This window comes from Thermobia domestica, chromosome 1 (assembly GCF_964235325.1).
Source record: "Thermobia domestica chromosome 1, izTheDome1.hap1.1, whole genome shotgun sequence".
Taxonomy (NCBI): domain Eukaryota; kingdom Metazoa; phylum Arthropoda; class Insecta; order Zygentoma; family Lepismatidae; genus Thermobia; species Thermobia domestica.
In genome coordinates, this window is record NC_137454.1 from 311,371,916 (window position 1) to 311,399,322 (window position 27,407).

Below are 27,407 nucleotides of genomic sequence, written 5' to 3' on the forward strand. Positions count from 1 at the left end.
AAGTTAATGTTATGATGAACATAGCTTGAAAAGGACAGAAGTATGAAAAATAGCATAAGCCCAAACTTAACTCAAATCTTCATTTATAATTAGGCTGTTAATAAATGTAGCCGAAGGATTTAAACAACTGGTGTGATTTTTGTAGTCTCAGTTAAAGTGTGCAGATTTATATAGGCCTAATATACGAGGCGTGTTTTTTTTTTTAAGTAAGGTCGTTTGAACATAAGTACACAGCGAAAGGTTATTTCAAAAAAGTAAATGTATTTTCAGAAAGTACATACTTTACTCTATTTTTCGACATAGTTGCCAAGTTTGTTCAAACACTTATCATACCTCTCAACGAATTTCAAAATACCCTCTTCATAAAAACTTGCCGCCTGCTCCGATAACCAAGAGTTCATTGCCGTTTTCACATCGTCGTCATCATTGTAACGGTTGCCACTGAGGTGTTGTTTGAGGTGGAGGAACAGATGATAATCGCTCGCGCAAGATCAGGACTGTAGGGTGGGTGGTATAAAACTTCCCAGCCAAAGCTGTCCAACAAATCGCGGGTCTGACCTGCAGTGTGAGGTCTTGCATTGTCATTGAGAAGAACAATGCCCTTTGTCAGCATGCCGCGTCGTTTGTTTTGAATCGCTCTGCGTAGCTTTCACAGGGTTTGGCAGTATGCTTCTGCATTGATAGTGGTCCCTCGTTGCATGAAGTCGACCAACAAAACACCATGCCTATCCCAAAACACCGACGCCATGATTTTGCGCTTGGACAGAGTCTGTTTGGCCTTCACCTTTACAGGCGAGTGTGTGTCTCACCATTCCATGCTCTGTTGCTTCGATTCGGGTGTGATATGCGAAACCCATGTTCGTCTCCAGTTACGATCCGACTCAAGAAGCTGTCACCTTCTTCGTGATAATGAGTCAAGAACTTCATGGCACACCCAAATCTTTGGGTTTTGTGATCCTCTTTAGGAGTTTCGGAACCCAACGAGAGCACAGTTTCCTAAACTTTAGGTGTTCAGAAACAATTTTGTAAAGCACTGTTCTCGACACGTCAGGAAATTCGTTTGAGAGACCTGTTATTGTGAAGCGCCTGTTCTCACGAACCCTCGCTTCAACTAAAGCCACCAAATCGTCTGTAATCGAAGAAGGGCGACCGGGGCGGTCCTCATCATGGACGTTGTCACGGCCATTTTTGAATTCTCGTACCCACTTACGCACTTTGCTTGCACTCATAACAGTATCACCGTACACTTCGCAAATCTGTCGATGAATTTCTGCAGCAGACAGGTTACTTGCTGACAAAAACTGTATCACTGAGCGAACCTCACACGCGGCGGGCGACTTGGTAGTCTTAAACATTGTGAAAGCACAGAACACAACCGTACAGGTCAGCTACAGAGTTGAAACTGAGCACAGTTGTTCCCGAGATATGCCGGTACACGACGCACACGCTAGTTGCGGTATGCGCGCGAACTACTAGTGTCTACAACAAAACGGACCCTACTTAAAAAACACGCCTCTTATTTAGTACTCAAAGTCTCTTTGTTTGTTTATGAAAATATTGAATTTGTATAATTCTATCGTGATTAACTACAATAGCTATTTAATCTTTTGTTATTTTTTGTGTACTAATTATCCGGGGGAAGCCCCCCGGCACTTTCTTTTATTAGGAGGGGGTATTCCATACAAGCGAAAGCCTCAGATGGACGGCGCCCTCCCAGAGTATGTGGCCGCGCCCTTTTTACATAGCCAGTCCACCCCTGTCGTGTACATTATACTGTCTTCAGTCCTGATTACCTGTACGAGGTTAGCATGAATCCCATGTCCCTATCGTCTTCTAATCCAATCTTTTACCCAGACTTTTCGATTTCTTTTCTTTTTTAAACATAAATACAATGATACCATTGCCACAGACGTGATAAAACTAAAAGTTGCAGCATCCCTGTCTTCCATTCCAAGGTCTTTATCTCACTACGGCGGGAACAAATTAGCGAGAAACAGGAATTGTCCTTTTCTGACTGACACGGTGCTCACACATACACACACACACACACACACACACACTCACAAACAGCGTGGTCATCTTTTGTTTGTCTAGGAGACACTCAAAGTTTCTGAAGTAGTTCGCATAATCTCCGAAAGATGTCAGACCCTATAGACCATGTGCTAGAGATATCTACGGAAAATATCGCTGTGTGTAAATAGAAAATATCTCACCTGCATATGATAAAAAAATCTCTAAGCTTGATGATTTATCATAACGTCTAAAAAGGGCCTTAAGGTGATTCTTAGAGGCCGTTTAGACGTTATGATAAATCATCAAGGGTAGAGATAAATTTCAGAAATCATAATGTCTAAATTAGTTTATCTCATGATATCTCTCCTGCATATGATACGATGAGATAAGTTCGACATGTTCAACTTATCGCATGCAAGCCAGGTATAGCCCCCCGTAGAGAAACAAAGGAATGAATAGGTCACCGCTTCCAACCCTCCTTAGCTGCCAGCTTCTTGGAAGGAAAGCGGGAAATATCTGGTTAAAAACAGGTTTTGTTAAGAATTTGTTTATACCTGTCGTCCAGTGGTCTGTTCTGTTGACAAAAAGGAAAGAAATATCTTTTCCCCGGTTTCTGTTCATGAAATTCGAGGAGACTTCCAAACTACGAAAGCTACAACAAATTAACCGCTTCAATTTGGTTTGCTTTGATATCTGAAGTTTAACCTCGGCTAAAGCAAAGGTAGATCCATAGTTTAAAATGAGATAAAACCGACTAGCACCGGGAATTGAAACCTGGACCACATACATCAGAAGCGACACGTCTTTGTTTGAAACCCTTTTCATGTCTTCGAAACAAGTCATTATAACCAACCAGAGATAGCCAACACATCAACCATGGTCTCTAGCCTACCGGCAATCGTGAGAGGTAGCCCGCGGTGGTCTGTGTCACACTATCTGTATCAATCAGTCTCGATGGACTGATTTCGAGTTTCTGATAACAAATGAACGTTTCTGAGAAAATAAAAATGAATTAATTAGGTTTTTAAAAAAATATTTCATTAATCTTAATTTTATTGTTCATATTTACTTCTTCTTTACTGTCCATCACGTCCTCATTATTAATCTATATTTTGATTAGTAGATCACTAGAGAATTCGGAAATGAGAAGTAGCCCTCAAACCTAACAAAGCCTAGCCACCCCTGTTGTAAACCTATTCAATATTGTTTTATTTTCGGTTCTTACTCTGGTTTGTCAATCAAGCGCTTTAGTGCTTATCTCATGTTATTATAATCAATTTCGAATTCCAAAATTGTATATAGATACTTCATAATTAAAATTTCGAATTTTGAATTTATGTATAGTTATTTCATACTTACTTTACTTCTATATAAATTGTATTTTATTTTAAATATCGTATTAAAATATTTGATCCAAAAGTCACCGCGTTAACCATTATCTAGTCGGGTTAATCTTCTCCCTAGAACTTCTAAGATTATATGTAATAACATTATATATATATATATATATATATATATATATATATATATATATATAGATAGATAGATAGATAGATAGATAGATAGATAGATAGATAGATAGATAGATACATAGATAGATAGATAGATAGATACAATGATTAAATGAGCGCATACAGTAAATTAGAAATTTTATAATGTAAAATTCAATTAAATAGCAATGTACATGTAATTATAAACCATCATTATATCCACCTGCCATTTCGCCCTCTGTCAAGATGTCCACTGGCCACTTCCTCCATTAGTTTGGGCTGAAATATTTCCTGCTCTTTTGACCACTCTCAATAATATGTTCCTCTGTTATTTTCTGTGTAAATGATAAGAAGTGACCTAGAAGAGGCCCTGATACCGTATGGTATGGTCAAATTAAGAAGCACTGAGGAATGATTTGAAAGAGGGTTGCCCAAGATGGAATGTTCTGGAGAAATGTTGAAAGATCTTTATCAAACATTGGATTGACAACGGTTGTAAATAATAATTATCATGATTTTATATAATATTTTTGATTCCCCAGATAATACAGATAATTCAAATTAAACAGAGTTGTTAGATTGATTTTCCATCTAGTATAAAATAACTTATAAATAAAAATCTATTGCCATTGCTTATAGCCTACCCAATTTGCAAATATATTACAGTGCCGTGTCTTCTAAACGACCCCTCCCCCCAAGTTGTAGAATTCCTCTGAAGATTTTCGAAAATACCTGCAACAAAAGTTAAAAAGTCATGAATATCCCCTAGAGTGTTAGATTCTCCTCAAAATTAACAGAATTAGACGAAACTGCTGGTGGTTGTTTTACAGCTTTATCTCAAAACGCTTGAAGAGCTTTTCATAGTTCATAGAAATGAATAGTCATAGTTCATTTCTTCATAGTTCATTTCTATGCTAAAAGTTAATGTTCTAATTTGCAGTTATTCATTGAGAAACTAATACTGCAAAATTCTAAACTTCGGAAATGAAAAATCAAGTAAAATGTTTTGTTTTAAATATATTATATCTATATCTATCTACATTATAACTCACAGTATTATTAATCTAATTAATGCGCTTATCGTAGCTTCAGTATTCGGTTGCAGGGGCGTAAATAAGGGGTTCGCGGACCCCGCATTGTGGGGGGTCCACACCATCAGGGAGCTCAAAATTGTGAAGTGGGACGTAGAGAAGGGGTCCTCTCCACGCTGTCTACGAGAAAGCCTCAAGCTTTTAGACGCCACTGTTCGGTTGTGCCATTTGTTTGTGTGGCTGGAGAAATCAAATTTATGTCAAGATAAATTTGACTTCCAGTCAGGCCCGTAGCCAGCCCAAAAATTTAGGGGAGGCCCGGTAGAAGTTAGGGGGGGCCCGACCCAATCATATTATACTTAATCACCATATTATAGTTCATTTGCAAGCCTACCGTGAAACTTTTAGGGGCCAGCCAAAATTTAGGGGGGGCCCGGCCCCCCTAGCCCCCCCGTGGATACGGGCCTGCTTCCAGTCCTGGTTTTGGAGAGTCGCTTGAGTAATCAATCACATTGAAATTAAGATCAATGTACTAAATACTATGAGGTCAATTCGGAAAAGGACTGCCGTTTGATATCAATGGCACACACTCGCAGATACAAAATGTTTATTATACACATGGGAAAAATATCACATTACATTACTTTTCAACATATTCACCATTCAAATTGAGGCACTTGTCATAACATTTTATAAGGTTTGAATTCCTTTTTTTTTTTTTTTTTTTTTTAAGTGACAACGTTCTTTCACAGCGTGAAGCTTAGGATTATTGCCATATATATAGTATAATTTGTGTCTTATTCCGTAGCTCATTGGGTCCGTGCAAATTCCCATTCCCGCGACCCGTGTTCGAGTTTTCTCGTTTTACTACTTTTTTATTTTTATTTTTTCATCGATCAGATAGGACTCCAGTAAAGAGGAAAATATTGTTACAGTTAAAGGTGTGATTCGATATTCTGCTAGTATTTATTTAGGCCTATATATTTATTGTCAAGCGAACAAAATGAAGTAGAATTTTACAAGCGTAAAACTGTTCTAGATTTTACTATTCATAAGTTTACAGCTCAAAAATAAATTGAATGCTCTTCAATTATAGTCCATAATTAGCTATGGTCAAGAAGATGGATTTAAGTTGTTTTGTGTGTGGTCCGCACATTGGCATCCATCATCTTTAATTCTGGAACTAAATATAACTAATTTTATTTTTCGTTTAGAAATAAAAGTCACCTTTAGCTCTGAACGAAACAGAGACCATAGTGCAAAAGGTCACTATGGCATTACATTTCGTTATATAAAGAAATGAAAAAAAAAAAGTACATTTATACTTGAAAATGTCGAAGATAATTAGACAAATATTATGAACAATTCTATAATGGAATTAAGCAATAATTTATAATAAAATAAAACTGCAATGAAATGCAGGTGATATGAAGTTAACAAAAATGTTTGCCCCTATATGCTGAAATACAAGTTTCTTGATTAGATAGGGAAACTTCGCCTTGAAATATACACCATGAATTTGACTCTCGATAGAATCTGAAATATGTTAAGATCATGGGATTATATATCGTAGGATCATAGTTTATACTTCATTTTCTTCAGCACAGTGGCGGATCGAAGGAGGCAGGGTGCGAATTACCCGGGGGGTGAGGGGTATTTCCCCCCTCAATCACATTTTGTTTCCCCCCCCCAAAGAAGTCAGCTGAAGTATCCCCACCGGGGATGCTCGCTTTCCCCCTCAAACTATGCTTAGTATAACTCCAAATTTCACTGATTTTTGTTATTTCTTGTAAATTTAATCTTCTAGCTGTATTTCGAAATGATCGATGTAAACTGTTCAGTTTTGGTCATTTCTACTTACCACCTAATTACCCACTATTTTCAACGTTGTTTAGTTGAACTATATTATTATGACTACGGGTTGCAACTGTATCTTCGTACCCTTCAGTTCGTCATCGTTTGTGAATTTGAACGTACTAATTGCGTATAACAAAGCCACATATAGATTTATAAATGTTCTTAGCGGTTGACAAAAAGAAGTAAACAAATAGCTTCTTCTACCATACTTGGCGAAGTTGGGATATGTCATATTCATCCTCTATATTTGTATCGATTATCATCTTATTTTAATTTTTGTTATAACATGTTATTTCATTTTCCAGTGTACTCTTTGTTAGCACATGGTCTTCATTCCCTAGTAGGTTGTGTGTATGCAACTCAAAAGTTGCATTTAATTTGTGATAATTAGCATAATAATCACTGCTTTTACAGTTTACGGAAATGAACTTTTGAAACTGTACTCAAAATCTGAGATATAGGTATTCTCTCGTAAGTATATGTTAACGTACACGCTGGGTGATACGCTCCTAGTGAGCAGACATGTTAATGAAGGTGATTTTTAGGTGAATAAGCGAATAATTCAAGATTTGTTTCAGAATTGTTAATACGATTGGTTCTCCGTGACATTGTCCTTGTCTGTATAAGCATTTCAACTGGAGCGGGTTTTTTTTTAAAAGTTAACCCTTCATTTTTCCATCTTTTCGCTGTACATTTTGCTGTCCACGCTAATAATGTTGTCTGAAAAACTTCAATGTTTTACTTTATTTGAATAACGTAGCCCATAGTGAATCAACTCATCTTCAACCTAACAGTAAAGTAATTTTTAAGTGTTGACTTTCTGTGCCCATCACGGAATCGATATTTGGAGAAAAAAAAGTCGTGATGAGCACAGCTTTAGCTGGAAGTAGAAGCACAAGCTCGAAATTTGAATTGAGAGATTTTAAATATTTGGCCTTCGATTTGACCTTGATGTGAGAAATCGGGACCAGCAACAATCCATTTATTTGATAGGCTAATATCTAGATTTTCTTAAAATCAATCAATCTATCTATCTATCTATCTATCTATCTATCTCTCTCTCTCTCTCTCTCTCTCTCTCTCTCTCTCTATATATATATATATATATATATATATATATATATATATATATATATATATATATATATATGGGGGTAGGGCATTTATTGTCTCATTTTGAAATTTGAACCTGCACACTATGTCCTTTGGCCTAATTTTATCTCCCCTCAATATAGATTATTTAATTCGCACACTGGAAGGAGGGGCTATAGGGGCTCTAGCCCAGCCTTGACGCTCAGGTATACACTGGATAAAATGGGGTTCAATTCTGATTTATACTGGATAAAGCTACAAACTATGATTTAGTCCCTTTCTTTATCATATCCTGGATTCGCCACTGATAGAGCATCCTTTTCAACAGTACCACTCATTTGTCCGTATTATACACCAGAAACTGTAAAAAATCGAGGAAAACCGGGAGATTTTTCGATTTTTTCGAAATTATTGCGTCCTTCTGGCCCGGGCTTGGGTTCAGGTAGGGATATGTTTTTTTTTTCTTTTTTTAAAAAAAACGTAGTTATGTAGACAATACGTGTGCAATATTTCAATCCTGTATCTTGAAAATTAAGTTCGGGAAAAATTTTTGCAATATATATAATATACTGTTCCATAATTCATCCAATTTTCTACAGCACTGGGAGAATATGAAGTTTTCACACTATTAATGTAAAATTTGGCACTCTTATTGAGAAATATCTTAATTTTTTTGAATTTATAAAGGAAATAAGAGAAAATTTCTGTTTAGCCCCCCTTTTGGGGGTGTAAACACAAAAGTTCATTTTCCTTATGGGAGATTCAATGTTAAATTTTGGAAGCAGTTTTCTCCAATAATTATTCGTAAAGATTTTGGGGCAAATAAATTGTATTTGTTACAAAATGCAAAAACACTTATTAACAAAGCTAATAAAGCTGTCTCAAACATTATTTTGGGAAGGACCCCCTTTTGGGGGCAAGGGGCGTAAAAAGGTGGTGGGTGATGTGTTACCAAAACCTCAAAATTTATTTTCGGTGTGTCAGTAAGCGTCAGGTTAATCACGAATGACACAGAATTAATGCTCCAATGCTACTTGCATGTGCCAGGGACTTATATGGGGCTATAGCCCCCTCTCAAAAATATAAAAAAAAACTCCATAATCCTTGAGTTGAGTTGATTTTGAGATTTACGTCCCGTTCAGCAGCAAGGCTATATGAGACGTGGACCTACTGATTAACGTGGAATCCGAACCACATGAGCTCCCGCCGGGAATCGAACCCGGGCCTCCCACGCCAAAGGCGCGTACGCTAACCGCTTAGCCATGGAGGAGCTCCTCCATAATCCTTAGTAGGGACATACGACAAGAAGGTATTTTTTGTTAATTGATGTGAAATTTGGCGTCATTGTAGCAAAAGAGTGTGCGTTTTTCAAATCTGGAATGATATTTTGGTAACGCACCGTCTTAGGGGGGCACAGGGGGTGAATCATCAGATGATGGATCTTTATAACAATTCAAAAGTTTGTTCCGGAAATGCCAGTAAGCGTCAGATTATTCACAAATGTCACAGAATTAATATTCCAATGCTCCTTACATGTGCCAGTGACTTATATGGGGCTATAGCCCCTTTTAAAACTAAAAAAATCACCATAAATATCCTTAGTAGGGACATACGAGAAGAAGGTATTTCTTTGTTAATTAATGAAAAATTTGGCGGCATTGTAGCAACAAAGTATGCGTTTATGAAATCTGGAATGTTATTTTGATAACGTACCATCTTAAGGGAGCAGAGGGGGCGAAGCATAATTTGGTGGATCTTTATAAAAATTTCAAATTTTATTTTAGAAATTTCAGGAAGCGTTAGATTAATCACAAATGATACAAAATTAATATTCCGATGCTTTTTGCATGTACCAGTGACTGATATTGGACTACAGCCACCCTTTCAAAATTCATGTAATTTACGATAAATATTCTTCGCAGGGATGTACGGGAAGAAGGTAAATATGCTTTACAATTAATGTGGAATTTGCCATTATTGTAGAAGAATGTTTTGATTTTTTTTTTTTTTTTTTAAATCTTGAATCTAGTGTAAATGAATATCGTCTGTCAGTGTACCAGATTGAGGATATAACTTCGTTGTTTTGGCATCACCGGAATATAATCAAAGATTTTGGCGTTTTTATAAAACAAATTGGACTCTTTTTATAGCAAAAATCACTCATACAAGTCACCTGTATATTTTCTGCCCACTTAAGCAAACCAACTCGAACACAAAATGACAATGGAAAATGCCGCGGGTACCACGAACGATAAAATCTTAATGAGAAGTAATATTTTAAAAATTAAAAGTGTAATAGGTGACCTTTAAGTTTCAATAATGTTTCCTTTATTCATAAAAAAAAAACGTATATTTTCCCTACTTCTTCCACAATAACTGTATGATCCCGCTTTCCACGCAGTAGCTTACTCGTATACTGCACTTGTAAGCACGTCAGGAAATCGTATACTACGGACACATGGTTCTTATAACCGTGTTTCTCTTTTCAATTTTTGGCTTTATCATTTCGAGTAATTCTTCAAATAATTTATCCGGCATTCTAAAATAGTTCATGTACATTATACTGTCTTCAGTCTTGATTACCTGTACGAGGTTAGCATGAATCCCATGTCCGTATCGTCTTCTAATCCAATCTTTTACCCAGACTTTTCGATTTCTTTTCTTTTTTAAACATAAATACAATGATACCATTGCCACGGACGTGATAAAGCTAAAAGTTGCAGCATCGCTGTCTTCCATTCCAAGGTCTTTATCTCACTACGGCGGGAACAAATTAGCAAGAAACAGGAATTGTCCTTTTCTGAGTGACACAGTGCTCACACATACACACACACAAACTCACAAACAGCGTGGTCATCTTTTGTTTGTCTAGGAGACACTCAAAGTTTCTGAAGTAGTTCGCATAATCTCCGAAAGATGTCAGACCCTATTGACCATATGCTAGAGATATCTACGGAAAATATCGCTGTGTGTAAATAGAAAATATCTCACCTGCGTATGATAAAAAAATCTCTACCCTTGATGATTTATCATAACGTCTAAAAAGGGCCTTAAGTTTGAGGAAGAGCCAAAGGCAGGATTAGGCCGAATGTCAACAACAGTTTGCAAGCAGATGGGAGAACTTTGATTTTTTTTTTTTTTTTTTTTTTTTGGCGGAGGAGAGGACGTGTGGCAATACTCCATCGACTGACACTTCGTTTCCGGGTCGTACTGGTGTATCCTCGACTCGTCACCGGCGATGAAAAGTTCCTGGGCACACAACCTTCCACAGTCAGAAATTCAATGACATCCCGCTGTTTCAACCGGTCGTCACCACTGGATGTCATGGATTGCTCCATTACTCTGGAATGAGAAGAGATAGAAAGATAAAACAAGTGTCATTCTATAGCTTAAACATCAGTACATTAATGAGAAACAGTTCAGAGTATTTGCAGTACTATTGGCCAAGTAGTGGACTTGGAGGCATTACTTTCTGAATCACACTCGTATATTTTTAGTTCTTTACGTTCTTCTTTAATTAAATGTTAGCTTTTACGTATTGGATCAATATGATGATAATAGACATATATGACTAGACTATGTTGGTTACTTCAGTACTTACAATAAATTTATCCAGATATTTAAATAAAAATTTTATATATATTGTTTTCTTCAGTTTTTTTTAAATAACTTAATCTTTTACACAGTCCAATATAACATTGAACTGTATAATGAAATAAATAAATAACTTCACAATATGTTTAAGTGGACGAACCCTATACTTAATTCTATTGCATCTCTGGTCTAGTTGTTAGGCCGCTCGCCTGTAGTGCACTGGGTTCCGGGTGCGGTTTCCAGTGGGAGAACCTTGAAATTTGAACGCATTACGTTGGTTTGGATTCCACATTAAGCTGTAGGTTCTCGTTGTATATAGCCTCGATAGTAAAAAGAAATACTAAACTCTAACCAACAATTAATCTATTTGCACATTTGGTTTAAGGGAGTACTGTGGCTCAGTGGTAGAACGCTCACCTTTGGCGCGAGGAGTTCCTGTTCTGATCACAAACTATGTGTGTTTATGTGGAGAACATTGTGTCCGTAAATTTTGTTGGGGTTATCCTATTTTCTCCCACATCCTCATTCCATCAGTCTTTTCCATAATCATTCATTTCCCATCAGTCTTTTTTCATAACCATTAACTTTTATCAATAATCCGTCTTCCTTAGCCTACAGGGCATGACCGTGAAATATTAGACTAAAAATTGTATTTATTTTCTTTTTAAAGTTCAATGTCTCTTTTCAGCACCAAGGGTATACGATACATGGACCTAAACCTTAAAAATAGGTCTAATCCACATACGTATGGTCCCATCAGGATTCGAATTCGGACTTCTTGTATTCATAAAGCAAACGCTAACCATTTAATCCGATTATACAGTGGGGCATTATCTGGAAGAAACAAATAGTTTGAAGATTGTTGGATAGTTACAAAGATTCAACCGGAACAATCTTCGTAATGAGGAAATATTTTAATGTTAGCTATACATTTAAGAAGTATTATAATAAGAAAGTAGGATTCAATACAGTGTTTGGGTCTACTTTTTCTGCTTATTTCTATCTCACTAGGAACGAAGAAATGTGTAAATCGATATCAATAAATTCTGCTGATGATCACTGTAAAATTCTAGACAATTCCACGGCTTCTTACCTATATGAAGTCCCGGTGAGTGTCCAAATATCTATTGAACTTGGGTTAATGAATAGTTTTATGAAGGATAATAACTTTCATGGTTAGCAATTGATTTAACTTTTCAGTTTTTTGTTAATGTTAAAATTAATTGTTTATTGTTAAAACAATATCAATAGGTTATTACTATTATGTTGTATCAGTTTATTAATTTTTTCTTGTTATTTATATCAAATATTTTACCAACTGCTACTTGTAGAAAATTATCTATTTGCTCCATTCATTAAAAATAACTTTATAAATTCATAATAAACTGGCTCTTCATCTGTTTAATTTAACTATAGTCTTATAATCAAAGCAAATATTAACATTGTTATTATTTCTTTATAATAAACTATTTGTACAAGTCAAGTCTCGCAGTTCTTTTAGAAACAACAGTGGCAGGTGTAGCAGCGAGTAAAAACAATAAGAATACTCGTTTTAATTATACTTCTGTGAGAAATAGTATCAAAATGTGTAAATCATCATTAATATTTCAAATAAAGGAAATGAAAATATTAGGAAATGTGAACATTTAGTGAAGAATATTTATTTATGTTTGCCAAGCAATGGAATCTTGTGTTAATCAGTATTAGAATTTTCGTTAGTATTTCAGAAAAACTAATTCAAATAATTTCTTATAATTATTATGAAGAGATTATTGAAATATAGTCAAAATTTGAATTAAACCGTTAATTCCAAAATGTAACGCATCGAATCTTTTTTTTTTTATAAGAAAAACATTTGCTTATATCTGTCAAACCTATAACATATACGGGGGCTTTCAAGGTATGTCACTATTTATGGTCGCTAAATACCGTAAATCTGTGACAGAATGTCTGGAAGACTTATAAAATTAGCCAGATCTTCTTCGTGCTACTCTATTATTAAATTTAGAAATGTAGAACTTTTGTATGTATTTTCCGGAGAAAGTTAAACTTTCGATTCTATGTGTAATGTTGCACAGTATCGAAAATAATTTTGAAGATAAAAGATTTTAAAAATGTATTCTAGATATAATTATAAGTGCCAATAAACAAATTATTTTGTAGGAGATCAAAGCAATGTGCCCAATTTCGACTGAAAATCCAAGCTTAGTTCCAGCACCGACAATTCATAGTAGACTGTGTGACGAGAAGAGTGTCTGGACTGTTATATCACAACATAAGGACTTTTTGGTAAACAGGTAATCATCACAAGAATATAGTTTACCTTGAGCTGTGGAACCCAGCAAAAGAGCGCTCATGAGGTGTCTGACAAGCTGAAATTTTAGTTTGTTTTAATATTAAATAAACGTAATACAGGATAGCTTTTTGTAGTTTAAATATTGGAAACTTGGACTTCAAAGGGGAAAAAATAGTACTAAAACTGTAGCCAGATAAAACTGTTTCAGAATAATATTTTTCAAGTTTTTCATTTCGGAAAACCTTTGAAATGTTTACGAAGTCTTAGGATACTTCGACTAGATAGCACGTAATATTTCACATAGATCAAACTATGAAAATAATTAAATCTATGTTAAAGTATACAATGTTATATATATTAAAACATTCAACCAAGGAAATTGATAGTTCAAATGTAACGCTTTTAGCAGGAATGTGTACTTTTCTGTTTGTGTAATGTCCATTTCCTTTACAAAGCTACTATAGCTTACAAATGACACAACGTGTTACGTTGTAATGGAACTAGTAAATCATGGCCGATTAGAAGAACGATCTTTCGTGCAAGACTTTCATTTGAAAAGAAATCGTATTCAAGTAAGTCAAATTTAATCCAGGATTGTAGAGGTTAGAGTTAGTTAACGCCGAGTATCACCTGACGGTTATTTATTACCGTGCAGTAAAAAGTAAATAAAATTTCTTATTGTTTTGCTACACATGTTGATGATTGATTATGTACGATACAATACAATTTCTTATTTATTCATTTTCTTTCTGATTTTTAACAGTGATAATTCAAACATTATTCGTTTTGCTGATCCTCAATTTGTGTTACAACGATCTCCAAGTTCCCATATTGTTGTTGTCTTAGACATAACTGGATCAATGGAATACAAGGTGAGTAAAGATTCGAAATGTGGCTACTATTTACATACATAGTAAAGTTGAAAGTTCCGGATAGCAAGGGCGAACTTACCTTCGGGTCATTTTTTATTATCTAAAGTTTCAATAATAATAATAATAATAGTAATAATAATAATAATAATAATAATAATAATAATAATAATAATAATAATAATAATAATAATAATAATAATAATAATAATAACTAATTGACAGAAGAACCTTTCGTTAAGTTTGCCCTTGCTACCCGGAACCCCCAATTCATTTCATTTTATGATGTTTACTAATTAGTTATCGTGTAAAAAAAATATATTTGTTTATTGTAATTTTAAAGAAATGTTTGAAGTCATTATATTGTGCACTACGTTTGAAATGGCTTTCAGGTTGACTGAATACTGTTAACAATAATAATTAATTCTAATAAATTGTCTAAATGTTAAGTTCTGATTATCAATTTATGTACATTTGTCTTAACTATATAGATAGATACCGATAGAGTTCTAGGGATATTTCTTTAAAGCGTGTCACATAGGACATGGTCTAAGAAATATGTGATGGTATGGACTTCCGGTACTATTTTTCGTTCCGATAGCTTCTCGAATGTTCAATTTTTAAAGAAGTTTGGTTTACCAAAACTGCTTTATGTATATGTTTACTTTATCCGTCTCTTCGGGAGACAAAAAAATCTGGAAAACTATTCGACCAATCACCACCAAATTTAATGAAAACATAGTGGATCAAAAAGTTAGGAATTGATTTGTTTTTGGAGTCAATGTGGAAGAAATTAACTATTTCCGGTTTCAATGTTGATCGCTATAGAGCAAAAATGGTAAAATATAGAGAGATACGGTTTTCTGAAGTCGATTAAATATCCCAAGAACGAATGACATTTCTATCCTTAAATCTCTACTAAAATCGGACATGGTAGAAGTCCATTTCAACTTCCGGTTTCAATATTGATTAACATAAAGCAAAAACGATAACATAGCAAGAAGCATTTTTTTAATCAGTTTTTTTTTTGGTGTTATAAGAATAAGTAGCAGCTTCTCCGACAATCTAGCCAACCCCAGATTATCGGATTTTTTGACATGACCTGGTATATACATACATATATAGAGAGAGACTTAAAATTGCTGGTAAGCTGACCAAATTGAAATTTACTTTTGTTATTATGGGAAACTGTTCTCTTTATCCTAGCTCCAGTTATCCAGATCGTTAACAGGAAATAACAAATTGAATTTTAAAATATATATATATATATATTAAACTGTGAACTTTATGTATTCGTCCGTAAAGATATCATTTCTTTGGAATTCCTATTTAAAGCCACGTTAAAATTTTTGTTTAATTGGAATTTTCAGTATTTATTTTTAATTTGTAGTAAAAGCGCTATTTTCAACGTGCATTAGGGTCTACCGTTTTTATTAAACAAAAGTTGGTTTTCGAGAATTTTATCTCACAACATAATCTTTTCGTGATGATTTCCCCAATTGTCCGGATTACGTCCTAACTCATTAATACGGATAATTGGAGTTTTACTGTATGATTATATAAGTCTTTTGTCATCTTTGATTAGTTAAATTGAAATTTAGCGTTCCTTTCAGCTGCGAAGCTACATGAGACGTAAACCTGCAGCTTAACGTCAGATCCGAACCACATGAGCTCCATCGGAAATCGAACCAAGGCGCGTACACTAACTATATAGTCATGAATAACCTTTTTCACCCCTTCCAAGATTAATATGTACTAAATTTCCTTTCTTTAACATGGCTACTTGTTTAAACTATATATTCTTTTATTATTATTACATCGCAAATTAGACATTTTACTTTAGAGTTAAGTATTCAATTTTAGTTTCTCCGTAATTTCTCTTTAGAACTTTATTTAAAGATATATTGAAGTATTGTGTATATCTTTGTGTCATGGGCAAATGTACCGTGATCAACTAAAGAATGCTATTGTGCCATATCTCCTGAACGTATTACATCAAAAACATATAAATGTGATATCTTGAATTAATTATTTTCATATCCACTCCTTTATAATGCAATCATAAACCATTATTTTATGAATAGTTTGCTAATGGTAATGAAATTATTATATGAAAAGAAAAGTTTCAGAGTAAAAGAGATTTAGAATTACTCCCTAGGCCGTTAGAACCCACGAAGGACTCTGCCTACCAAATTACTTCAAGTAAAATGATATGATGTTATCATATTGGATCCTATAGTAAATTTTTAAATCGCTTTTAAATGATTATCAATGCTTGGTCAACAGCGAAAAATCTTCCCTACATCGGAAACCTAACCCAGAAACATGTACAAGGAAAGCCTAGGGCGCAAAAGAAATTCGATGTTAAAAAAATGAACTCAGTTTGAAAAAGACTGAAGACTGAAATATGGAGACAAATATACATCTAACAAGTTAGAAATCGAAAGATCAGGTTTAACAATTAAAACAAAAAATTAAATGAGCAGTTGCGTGACCACCAAAAAAATCTTACTTTTCTGCTATATTATTTCTCGTAATTTTTATGATGGAAGGTGAAGTTTCTTACTAAGTAATAGATTTGCCATGCCAATAAATTCAAGAAGAAAAGAACTTCAAACATGAGTTAAAACACATAGAAACGGTAGATTTAATAATTTTCCATTCAATTAAATCGTTTTCAGATAAGATGCCTATATGTTATATGATAAGTGAAGGAAAGAATCGATTTTATGTCACAGCAATTCCACTATAATGTGAATTCAATTATATGTACAAGACAAGATTTGCACTTATTGGAGAATTGGTATGAGATAAAATCGCTTTCCCTCCTTTATTCATCACATTAAGTATATAATAAAAGCAGCAGACTGCAGACACAAGGTTGCCTAACAGAACAGGAGCTGAAGAATATTTCATGCGGTCTGTAGCAACGCTACCACACCTATTTGGAATCCGCAATATTACGACTGTTTACCAATCTATAATGGGACAATTTAAACTGAAGAATTTCAGATCTAACACAGCGGGCGGCTTTCTGAGGGGTCAAACGTACCAAAAAATAGCAATTATACTTCTTACCTTTATCTCAGTTGATATCAATTCAACTGATAACGTAACAGAACTATTTCATTAACACTTAAGAATTTAAGCATAGAACAGACCTTACGGTTGAAAAGTAGAAATGTAAACTCACAACAAACAATAAAAAAGGAAAACACATTAAAATTTGTTTAAATTTTCATAACATTACAATATATTCATAACATTGCAATCACTTAGTTCTATTATAGGCTAGCCTAAAAATTTTCATTAAAAATTTGTTTCATCCATTACCTTTCATACATTCTTTGAATACATAAGACCATGGTCTAAAATTCAATCAAATTATTATTTACAATAATCAATTTCTAAAAGAAACTTACAAATTACAATATGTAAAAATATAAAAATTTTGTTTTTCAATCCACTAATAATAACACATCAATTACACCTTGATTTCTCAATTAACAACCTTACATATTCAAATATTTCTTTATGAATGGATTCAAACTTAGATCGAACTTAGATTCAATTATTCTGACGCCTCGGAAAGAATTTCTTTAGATCGGTCACATGAACTCTTTTAAAAGAATTCTGATCATTATTCAGATTCGACACTAAAACAGTATTTGGAGTTAAAAATCTTCGAATAAAAAATGCCCATCCCATTTATCACTCAAAGACTTTGTAATCTTCTCTGTCAACGATGACTTACCATGAGATCTTATGAGAACTTCATCACCAACTTGAACCACCACTGGGCTTCTTAATTTAGAGAGTACACTCCTTCTTTTAATCCATGCCATTTCCATATTTTTGAGAGCATTTTCCCAAGTTTTTGATTTATCAAATTTAGACAATTCTGGACTATTAAGCTGCCAGCGATTTTCTAAAGGGGTGTTAATCGGACGTCCTAAAAAAAGTTTCGCCGGTACGGCTTTCAGACCAGAATGCTCACAGAGATTCAGAGAAAACTGTATCTCCGGAATATATTTCGACAAGATGTTTTGGTTATTAGAACAATAAGCTCTCAAAGAATATTTTAGAGTCTTGATAAATCTCTCCGCGATGTTAGCTTCCGCATGGTAAGGACTTATTCTAATATGTTTAATACCTAGACTAAACAAAAATAATTTGAAATTCTCCGATACGAAAACACAAGCATTGTCTGTAGACAAGGTCTCCGGAAAACCTAGTCTGCTAAACACTTCTAGTAGCTTATTACAAATAATTTGCGAATTCAATACTCTCAATTTTTCTAGAAAAACAAATCGAGACGCGTTATCAACTCCTATAAGTACAAACTTATAGCCATTAGAGACAGGCATTGGCCCAATAATATCGATCATGTAGTTCTCACAAACTCTTTCAGAAAAATTTGATATCAAAGGACCCATTTTTCTTTTATTATGATCTTTAACTTTCTGACACTGAACACACGATCTTACATATTCCTTTACATCTTCCACAATAGTATCCCACGTGTATTTTTTCATGATTTTCTTAAGTGTACGATATGTACCAGAATGTCCCCCTGACAGAACTTGATCATGAAAATATTCTATTACCAACCGTTGTAAGTCCTTCGGAATATATATTTTATATGGACAATTAAATGCTTTACTCTTCTTCATTAATATACTTTTGTTCAGGATGAAATTTCGCACATTTTCTCCATAATTTATCCTCTCTGTAATGTTCAATAATTCCGGATCTTTTCTCTGTAGAACATCGATAGGTTCTTTTACTAAAGGTAAATTCCAAGTATTTGCGATCTTCATATTTCTTTTAATTATAGCCATTCCTACTGGCCCATCAACCTGAACAAATTCAAATGGGTCATAAACTCTTGTTAAAAAATCAGCAACAATGTTATTTTGCGACCTAACATGTTGAACTGTAAAAGAAAATTGACAGAGTGTCTCTACCAATGGTCCATATTTAAGCAATTTTTAGAGTTTCCCAATATCCAAGACAAAGCTTTATTGTCCGTGAAGACTACAAACTCCCTACTGAGATAATGTCTAAACCTATTTATTGACTTAACCAAGCTAAGATATTCTATTTCGTATATACTCTGGTGTTTATCGGCTTCCGTTAGTTTTTAGAATAAAACGACACAGGAACGAGTCGATTCTCACTATCTAATTGTGACAGGCAAGCTCCAATCGCTTTCCCACTTCCGTCACAATGCAAATAAAAGGTTTTATTCAAATCCGGAGTTCTTAATATTACATTATTTATCAAAATTTCTTTTAATTTATCTAATGTTTTCTGGTGTTCTCTTGACCATACAAATCTTTTACGCTCCGAACGTAATTCACTTATGGGAGCCATGATTTCCTGCATCCCACTTGCGAACTTGGAATAATAATTGAATAGCCCACAAATTTTCATAACACCTCTCCTATTTTTAGGAGGTGGTATGTTTTTAATGGCTGCTATTCTTGATGGATCTATTTCAATGGACTCACCATCCGCCACAAAACCTAAATACTTAATTTTCCTATAAAAAAATAAACTTTCATCAGGCGAAATGGTAATTCCATTTTCCCTCATTCTTTCCAATACCAAACGCAAAATTCTTTTATGTTCTTCCACATTTCTACTAGCTATAAGGAGATCATCAAAATAACATCTTACACCCTCATCTTTAAGATCTCCAAAGACCTTAACCATCGCACGAGTTAACAAACTACTCCCAGTCTTAATTCCAACAGGAACTCTGGTATACTGGTAACATCCTTTCGGAGTTACGATTGTGGTAATCTCTCGCGAATCCTCATGGAGGGCCAATTAAAAATATGCCTTACGGCAGTCTAAGACACTGAAAATTTTCTTCCCTGCAAGGCTTGTTAAACACTCCTCCATATTAGGAGACGGATACACATCGTCTATGATCAAAGAATTAGCTTTGCAGAAATTTCCTACAATACGATGCGTATTATTTTTGTTTTTTACAAGAAAGCAACTACTTCCGAAATTAGAGTGATCTACCTCAACCAGAATTCCTTGTGAAACTAGTTCCTTAATACATTCATCAAAAATTTTTCCTTATTTTTTGGTACTGGAAACGGAGCTTTTTTAAAAGGTTTCTTTTCCTTTAGGTACAATTTGGCAACAAAATTTTTTACACACCCTATATTGTTTGAAATTACATCACTAAATTCCTTTCGAATATCATTCACGAATTCCTGAACGTCTTTATCCACGCATTGTTCTAAACCATTCGAATTTTCCCTACTTTGTAACCTTTCATCTTTCTGTTCTAATTTCTTTAAGTTTTCCTCAAAATCAGAAGCAAATGATTTTTTATTTTTCTTAACAAGTTCATAAAACTTCTTAGATTGTTCAAGGTCCATATCCGAAACTTCCGAATCACTTTCCACTTTTTGGATAACATTCACAAGATTGTTTCCTGATTTTCCCTGAACTGATTCACCATTTAACAACACTGCAGCTAAATGTTTATCCTTTTCCTCAGTTTCACTCCGATCTCTTGTTGGATTTGAATTATCCTTTTGATCGTTCCTAATTTTTGTCCTTTTATTTTTCTTATTCTTCTTTTTCTTATTCGAACAATGTCCATCCTTTCTTTCATATGAATCTTCCCTTTGCACTTCAATTCGATCATCATTGCGCACATATCCTAAATCTAGACTAGTCGCTGGATTTGGATTAACTAAATATTCAAAATCTCCATTCAAATCCGAAAATGTTTTCACAGAAGAAAATTCCAGTTTAGAAACACCCACTAAACTGTTCTTAACAAAAGATCCATCTAAACGATGACTACCTGATTCACTTCTAAACGAAGTCGACCCAAAGTCTTGTTTTTCGGTTTTGTCAAACATTGTCCGAAGTTTCCTCAACTGTTCTTCATTAGGAGCATTAATCTCCAATAATTGTTTCTCGATATTGTTTATTTCAATATCACATTGAATTGAACGATCACACTTACTAGACTTGTCAGGATTCCACTTCAAAAACAAAGAAGCCATCTTCTGACACACTTTTGTATCTAATTCACGATATTTACCAAACTGGCCAACACGGTCTCCGGAACTAAACCTTGAAACACCACCATACTTCCTGTCTAAATGTTTTTCCATCTTATCATCATAAAAAATCATAACTGATTTCCTGTTATTCCTTAACAAAAGTTTATTTCTAGAATAATCAATGACGGAAAACGTTGTTCTCAAAAAGGGTACACCAAGTATGCATTCACATGGTAGGTCGGCCACTACCTTAAATATTACCAATTCAAACCACCCTGACAAATTCACCATAACACAAAGTTCCTTGCTAGCATGATATTCTGATCCCAAAGGAGCACGAATCATTTCAGGCAAAGTTTCTACAAGTTGATGCTCCAACTCACATCTCCGAACAAATTCTTCGGTTATCAGGTTATAGGAGGACCCACTATCCAAACAGATCATCACCCTTCTATTATTAATTCTTCCATCCACAAAAGAAGCTATAGAGTCACTCGTCTTCGGAGGAACTACCCGATTATTCGATCTATTAAGACGTTCAGGCATCGTCAATGGCATTCGACTTGTACTAATTTCTTTTCGATTTTCATTAACCCCTGTACTAATTTTCTTTTTATTAAATCCCAAAGAACTATTATTTTCAGATTTAAAGGATGGCCTTGTCATTACTGAAGCAGATGCACCAGATTTAACCCCCACTTTTTTCATATACTCTAATTGTTCTTTAAACTAATTCGCATATGTGTTACAAACTTCTCTCAATTCACTCAAAGACTGAGGTAATCGATTAGAAAACAAACTTTATGGAGGGATTCATCCCATCCAATATAATTCGGATTATCTGCCCCTCACTACAACTGAAATTCAAAACCACTGAAGAGTAATAAACATCTTCTATAAACATATCAACCCCTTCATTTAATTTTTGCTGTCTAAAAATTATCTCGGCCATTAATGAATGTCTAGCAGTACTTGATATAAGCTTATCTACTATTCTATTCCGAAAATCCTCCCAAGAAATATCTGCACTAATTGCATGTTGAACTTCGATTTGAAATTCACCCTCACTTTTCGATAACAAAACTCCATACAAAACTCCAACCGGATAACTACATTGTTCCATTAATTTTTCCAAAACCCTCGAAATTTCAAATATTAAGTTACTGTTTCTTCCATCTATTTTGGTAAATCCCTTAATCTTGTTCTCCAATGATTCTAATAATTTCTGAAAAGTATATTTATCCATATACTTCAACGCTACTCCAGAACTCGCCACGTTCCCTTGACAATTCCTAGTATCTGAATTATTTATCGGAATTGAACTAAAATAATTATAATCTTGAGGTAAATGCCTTCCAGTCCTATACATTCCTATAGGTGTTGAGTTCTTAATGGCCGAAACCCTCTTATAATAATCCGAAAGGCGATAAAAATTTGACCTAGTTCTATTTTGTGAACTTATTTCAGGATTTTCATCAGATAACTGAAACTCGACCTGCCTTGTTACGTTAGGAACACAGTTACCTACTCTAAATCTATCTCTATTCATAATTTCATTATGATATTCCGAAGGTCCCGGAGTTGGAGGTTGAGAAACACGACTAAAATTGGGAAAACATGAATTTTCTGAAGGTCTTGAAGTTGGAGGTTGAGAAACATGACTAAAATTGGGAAAACATGGATTTTCTAAACTGCTTCTATTACTATTAGAATAAGAATCCAATGTATTAAATACTAAATTCTCTTCTCTATTATTTATCTGAAAAAATGAATTATGGGGAGGGGTCAAACTCATAGGAATACTCGCAAAACTATTTCCAGATACGAATCCCGTTTGATCTAAGGTATATACACCATCTTCTATGTCATCCATATCTATTAACACCGTTTCGTCTCGTTCCGCCATATTTATTTTTTGCGCCAAATTATTTAAAACACAACTGTACCAGAACACTATAATTATTAACTTCACCGAAACATACATTCATAAATAAATTCAAATTTTAATAAATTTCTACATTTATAAATATTAATTATGACAATTACTCTACTACTACTCCACTACGTTCTACTACAAAAAGAGAAAAGGTAACAACCCACCAAGAATTGCAATATACCAAATCTAAATTTGAATCCTTCATAAAAAAATTTACAAAAACGCTGACTTTTGGTTAATTCAGATTTAAACTAAAACAAGTTTTCCACAAACAAAATTTTCTCAATGGATCTATTCGACTTTTCACGAAATTCCAATAGTTTATAATTAATGAATCTTTCCAAATGACAACCCGGAAGTAACAACGTGAACAAGCAAAAACTTGACTCAATACAAACAACGTTGAAAACTTTAATAACCAATTTTTCTTTCTTTTTTTTTCCAAATGCAAAAATAGTGAGTCGCTGAGTTACCTCAGTTAAAAATCTACAGTCAAGAATAAGTTTAATGTGGTTAAGTTGCAATTCAATAAAATTAAGTTGAATGAGTTGCAAGCCAGAATCTTGTAGCAACGCTACCACACCTATTTGGAATCCGCAATATTACGACTGTTTACCAATCTATAATGGGACAATTTAAACTGAAGTATTTAAGATCTAACAAAGCGGGCGGCTTTCTGAGGGGTCAAATGTACCAAAGAAATAGCAATTATACTTCTTACCTTTATCTCAATTGATATCAATTCAACTGATAACGTAACAGAAACTATTGCATTAACACTTAAGAGTTTAAGCATAGAACAGACCTTACGGTTGAAAAGTAGAAATGTAAACTCACATATACAATTGTATAAATTTATTTTCATTAACTTTAAATAGAAATCCAACAATAATAAATTTGAGATTAATTAACGAATATAAATCCTAGATTCAACAAGCAAATTGAAATTTCTTTTTAAAAAAAGTGCAATAAGTTAAATATTTTCTCATCCAAATACTTCTGATTAATTGATTTCAACAACTCTAAACACAATAATCAAGTAATTGCAAATTGCCCTATCACAATTTTATTTTAATTTATCAACCAGTATAACCAAAAGAACCAAAAGTCAGCAATCAATGGTTACCCCAGTTGACTTTAGAATCAAGATTCTATGCAAATTTACTCAGTAAATTAGGTAAGAAGTAATTTTATTTTAATCACGTTTAGTAAATTCAACGTCAGCGAAGCTTCAAAAATATCAAAATTGATTCTTTAACCTTTAACTATTATGATTATAATACTAGTTTTAAGTCAATTATTCAATTCAACGAATAACGAGAACAAAATTCTAACCATTCAATATCAATGCACAAAATTGGGACGTTAAATAGCAATTCAATATCAATGCACAAAATAGGGACGTTAAATAGCTAATTCAATATCAATGCACAAAATTGGGACGTTAAATAGCAATTCAATTTCAATGTACAAAATATGCTGAAACTTCATTCAAAGGAGAAAACTGCTGAACACTTCGGACTGCAAATTATGTCAAACTGAGAATTCAAAAGACGACCACACAAACGTGAATTGGACAAGGACAAAGGAATATTCTACGGGTTTTACTACTTTACACTTACCGTAATCAGCTCGCAATGGTTTCCCTTTCTCTGGCTTCAAATGTAACATTACACTAAAGGGTACTTCGAACAGACAATCTTCCATGAACGAAATCTAACAACACCTCAGCAGCAAAGAAAGTTTCGTCCTTTTATACAGCTCACACAGATTACGAATAACAACTCCGACATCGCCTTTGAATTCCTCCTCTATCAAATCAACTCTTCTCAGCTCGACTCGGCAGCAACCTAAGTCCAGACAGTGACAACGAACGTTCACGGTTGAATCAATCACAGGGTCCGTTTGACGCTCTAACTATCCCCTTCCCATTCTGGCTTGCAACTGAAGCTACACGAAAGGACCTTCAGCCACAAGGTAGAAGCGCACGGATACTCCATTGAGTGCTGACGTCATACATACAATCGTTCTTTCTTTCTCTTTGCCTTGCGCTCTGAACAAATTACAAACAGCATTCAATTTTATTCTTTTTAAACATTTAAATATTCATTATTTCAATTCTCCTCTTTTCTTTTCTAAAAAAAGAACAAAAAAATTACACAATGATTTAGAAGAAGAAAATTACCATCATTATTTAAAGGTCTCTCTTATCAAACAAAGAACTATTTCTTCCTCTTTTTGTTTTTACATTTCACCCCCGTTCATGGGCGTCGGCAGGGTTTCCAGGAAATCTGCAAGGATACAAACATTTCTTCTCCAAACTTCGTCCACATTTATTTTAACCTCTTGTGGCCACCAAGGTACGCCACAGGTCTTAGGTGGCTGAAAACTGGCTTCAAGAGTGATAGAATGTATGGCTGTTCAGGAAGCAGACTGGTTAGCGTAGTGGCATCGACACAGTAAGCCAGGGACCCTGTTTGATTCTCAGTCCAGTTGTGCATTTCTTCGTTTTCTGTATAACAATAGGGTTGGCAACTGACCGGTATTTCACCAGCCTGGCCGGAAATATTACTGTTATTTTTATTAAGGCCGCTTACCGGTACAAACTTCTTACCAGCCCCTTTATGACCGGTATTTTGAAATCTGTAATTTAGAATAAAACATCGAACATCAAAATTCTTCAACAAAATACAAATACAAATTTCAGTTGTATTATACATTAAGGGATAATTTTTTTAGTCCATGGCACTTTTTTACTTACTTAACATAAGAAACTTGCTAACAAATAGATTTTATTGTAAAATATTGTTTTGAACAATAGAGACAGAAGTATATAATTTGTCATAATTGTGCGGCATAAATATAGTGATAAATTTTAATTGTTCATCGATTGTTGAAAAATAACTCTTAGGCGTCTCGTTAGTACAATGTTTATTGCATTGTTTAGTTTCACATCTCTAGCTGTTGAATATCGTAACTTTCCTTAAAAATAATCATTCATTCCTGAAAAGGGCCTCAACTGTTGCTTTGTCTGTTAATGTCGACACGGCGTCGGCACTTCCTCTTTTCAACGCCTACGTGGCTATGAGTATCATAATGTTCCTTTGTTTCACTAATCAGAACTTGCTTAGTTCATTGAAGCAGGGTCCTTTAAAGCACCCTGATTGGAGCTTACTTTTACTCCCTCCTTTTCCATTTTGTTTTTCTTTTGTTTCAATTTTGAATCTTCGGCCTATATCATAGGGAACTTTGAGAGGGTACCGGTAATTTTATTTTCCAGAGTTGGCAACCCTAACCAATTATATGATTTGATAGCTCTTTTTTCACAAACAATGGACATTTTTTTTATAGGTGAAAGATAATCAATTTATAGAAGTATTGCTAAAGGTTATTAAAATTACTAATTCCAAGCAACATCATATGATTTATAGGGATGGTTAAGAATTAGGGTAAGCCATCTAAACCATGATTGAAATTTATATAACACTTCTTGCTACTATCTTTTTCATAAATAGTTGAGATGGCTCACCCTGATTATTATTAATAAGTTTCAAAGTGATTCCTAGATATTTATAGGAAAAGCTATATTATAAAACACAATTCTAGTTTTTTATTCAGAATATTAATCATTATCATTTTACACTTACTCTTTAGAATAAATCACAAAAACAAAAGAAAGAAATACACCAATGGTTGCAATACAAAGTTCCTGATGGTGTCTTCGTTGGATTTATTCAGTGCTCGTAAGTTTCAGACTATATTAATGTTATATTAATAATGCATTTAAGGCCTTTTCTAAAATTTTCCTTTAGTTAAATATATTTGATTACTATTATAAGTGATTGATTGACTTTTAAATTTTGACATCTCTTTTCAGAACCTAGACTCTCTGAGACGGTACCTATGCTTAAACTAGGATCCCAAGATCTAGTCGATATTTCACGTCAATTAAATACCTCCATGGGAGATCGAAACCGTACCTACGCGCACAGAAATCTATACTATTATTTTGTTTACTTAATTATATTGGTATGACTCAAATTACCTTCTTTTCTCACTATAAAGTTAATTTATTACGGTATCTAAAGATTAGAACACTATTTGTTGCTTCTACTTTAAAAATAGGCTATAGCTCTTCTAATAGCTGGCTGAACAGAAAAAATCCAGTTCTGCAATGTGTATTAGTAGC

At 34.0% G+C, this 27,407-nt stretch overlaps 1 protein-coding gene across 1 annotated transcript in view; it reads left to right on the forward strand.

The window, feature by feature from the left end:
- LOC145667821 (calcium-activated chloride channel regulator 2-like) overlaps positions 1–27,407 on the forward strand; it is a 134,261-nt gene that overhangs the window by 51,978 nt on the left and 54,876 nt on the right. The window contains exons 5-8 of the mRNA XM_081735254.1: positions 12,089–12,185; positions 13,241–13,374; positions 14,137–14,245; positions 26,873–26,961. Of these exons, the coding sequence (XP_081591380.1) occupies positions 12,089–12,185; positions 13,241–13,374; positions 14,137–14,245; positions 26,873–26,961 (429 nt within the window). The remainder of the gene's footprint in view (positions 1–12,088; positions 12,186–13,240; positions 13,375–14,136; positions 14,246–26,872; positions 26,962–27,407) is intronic.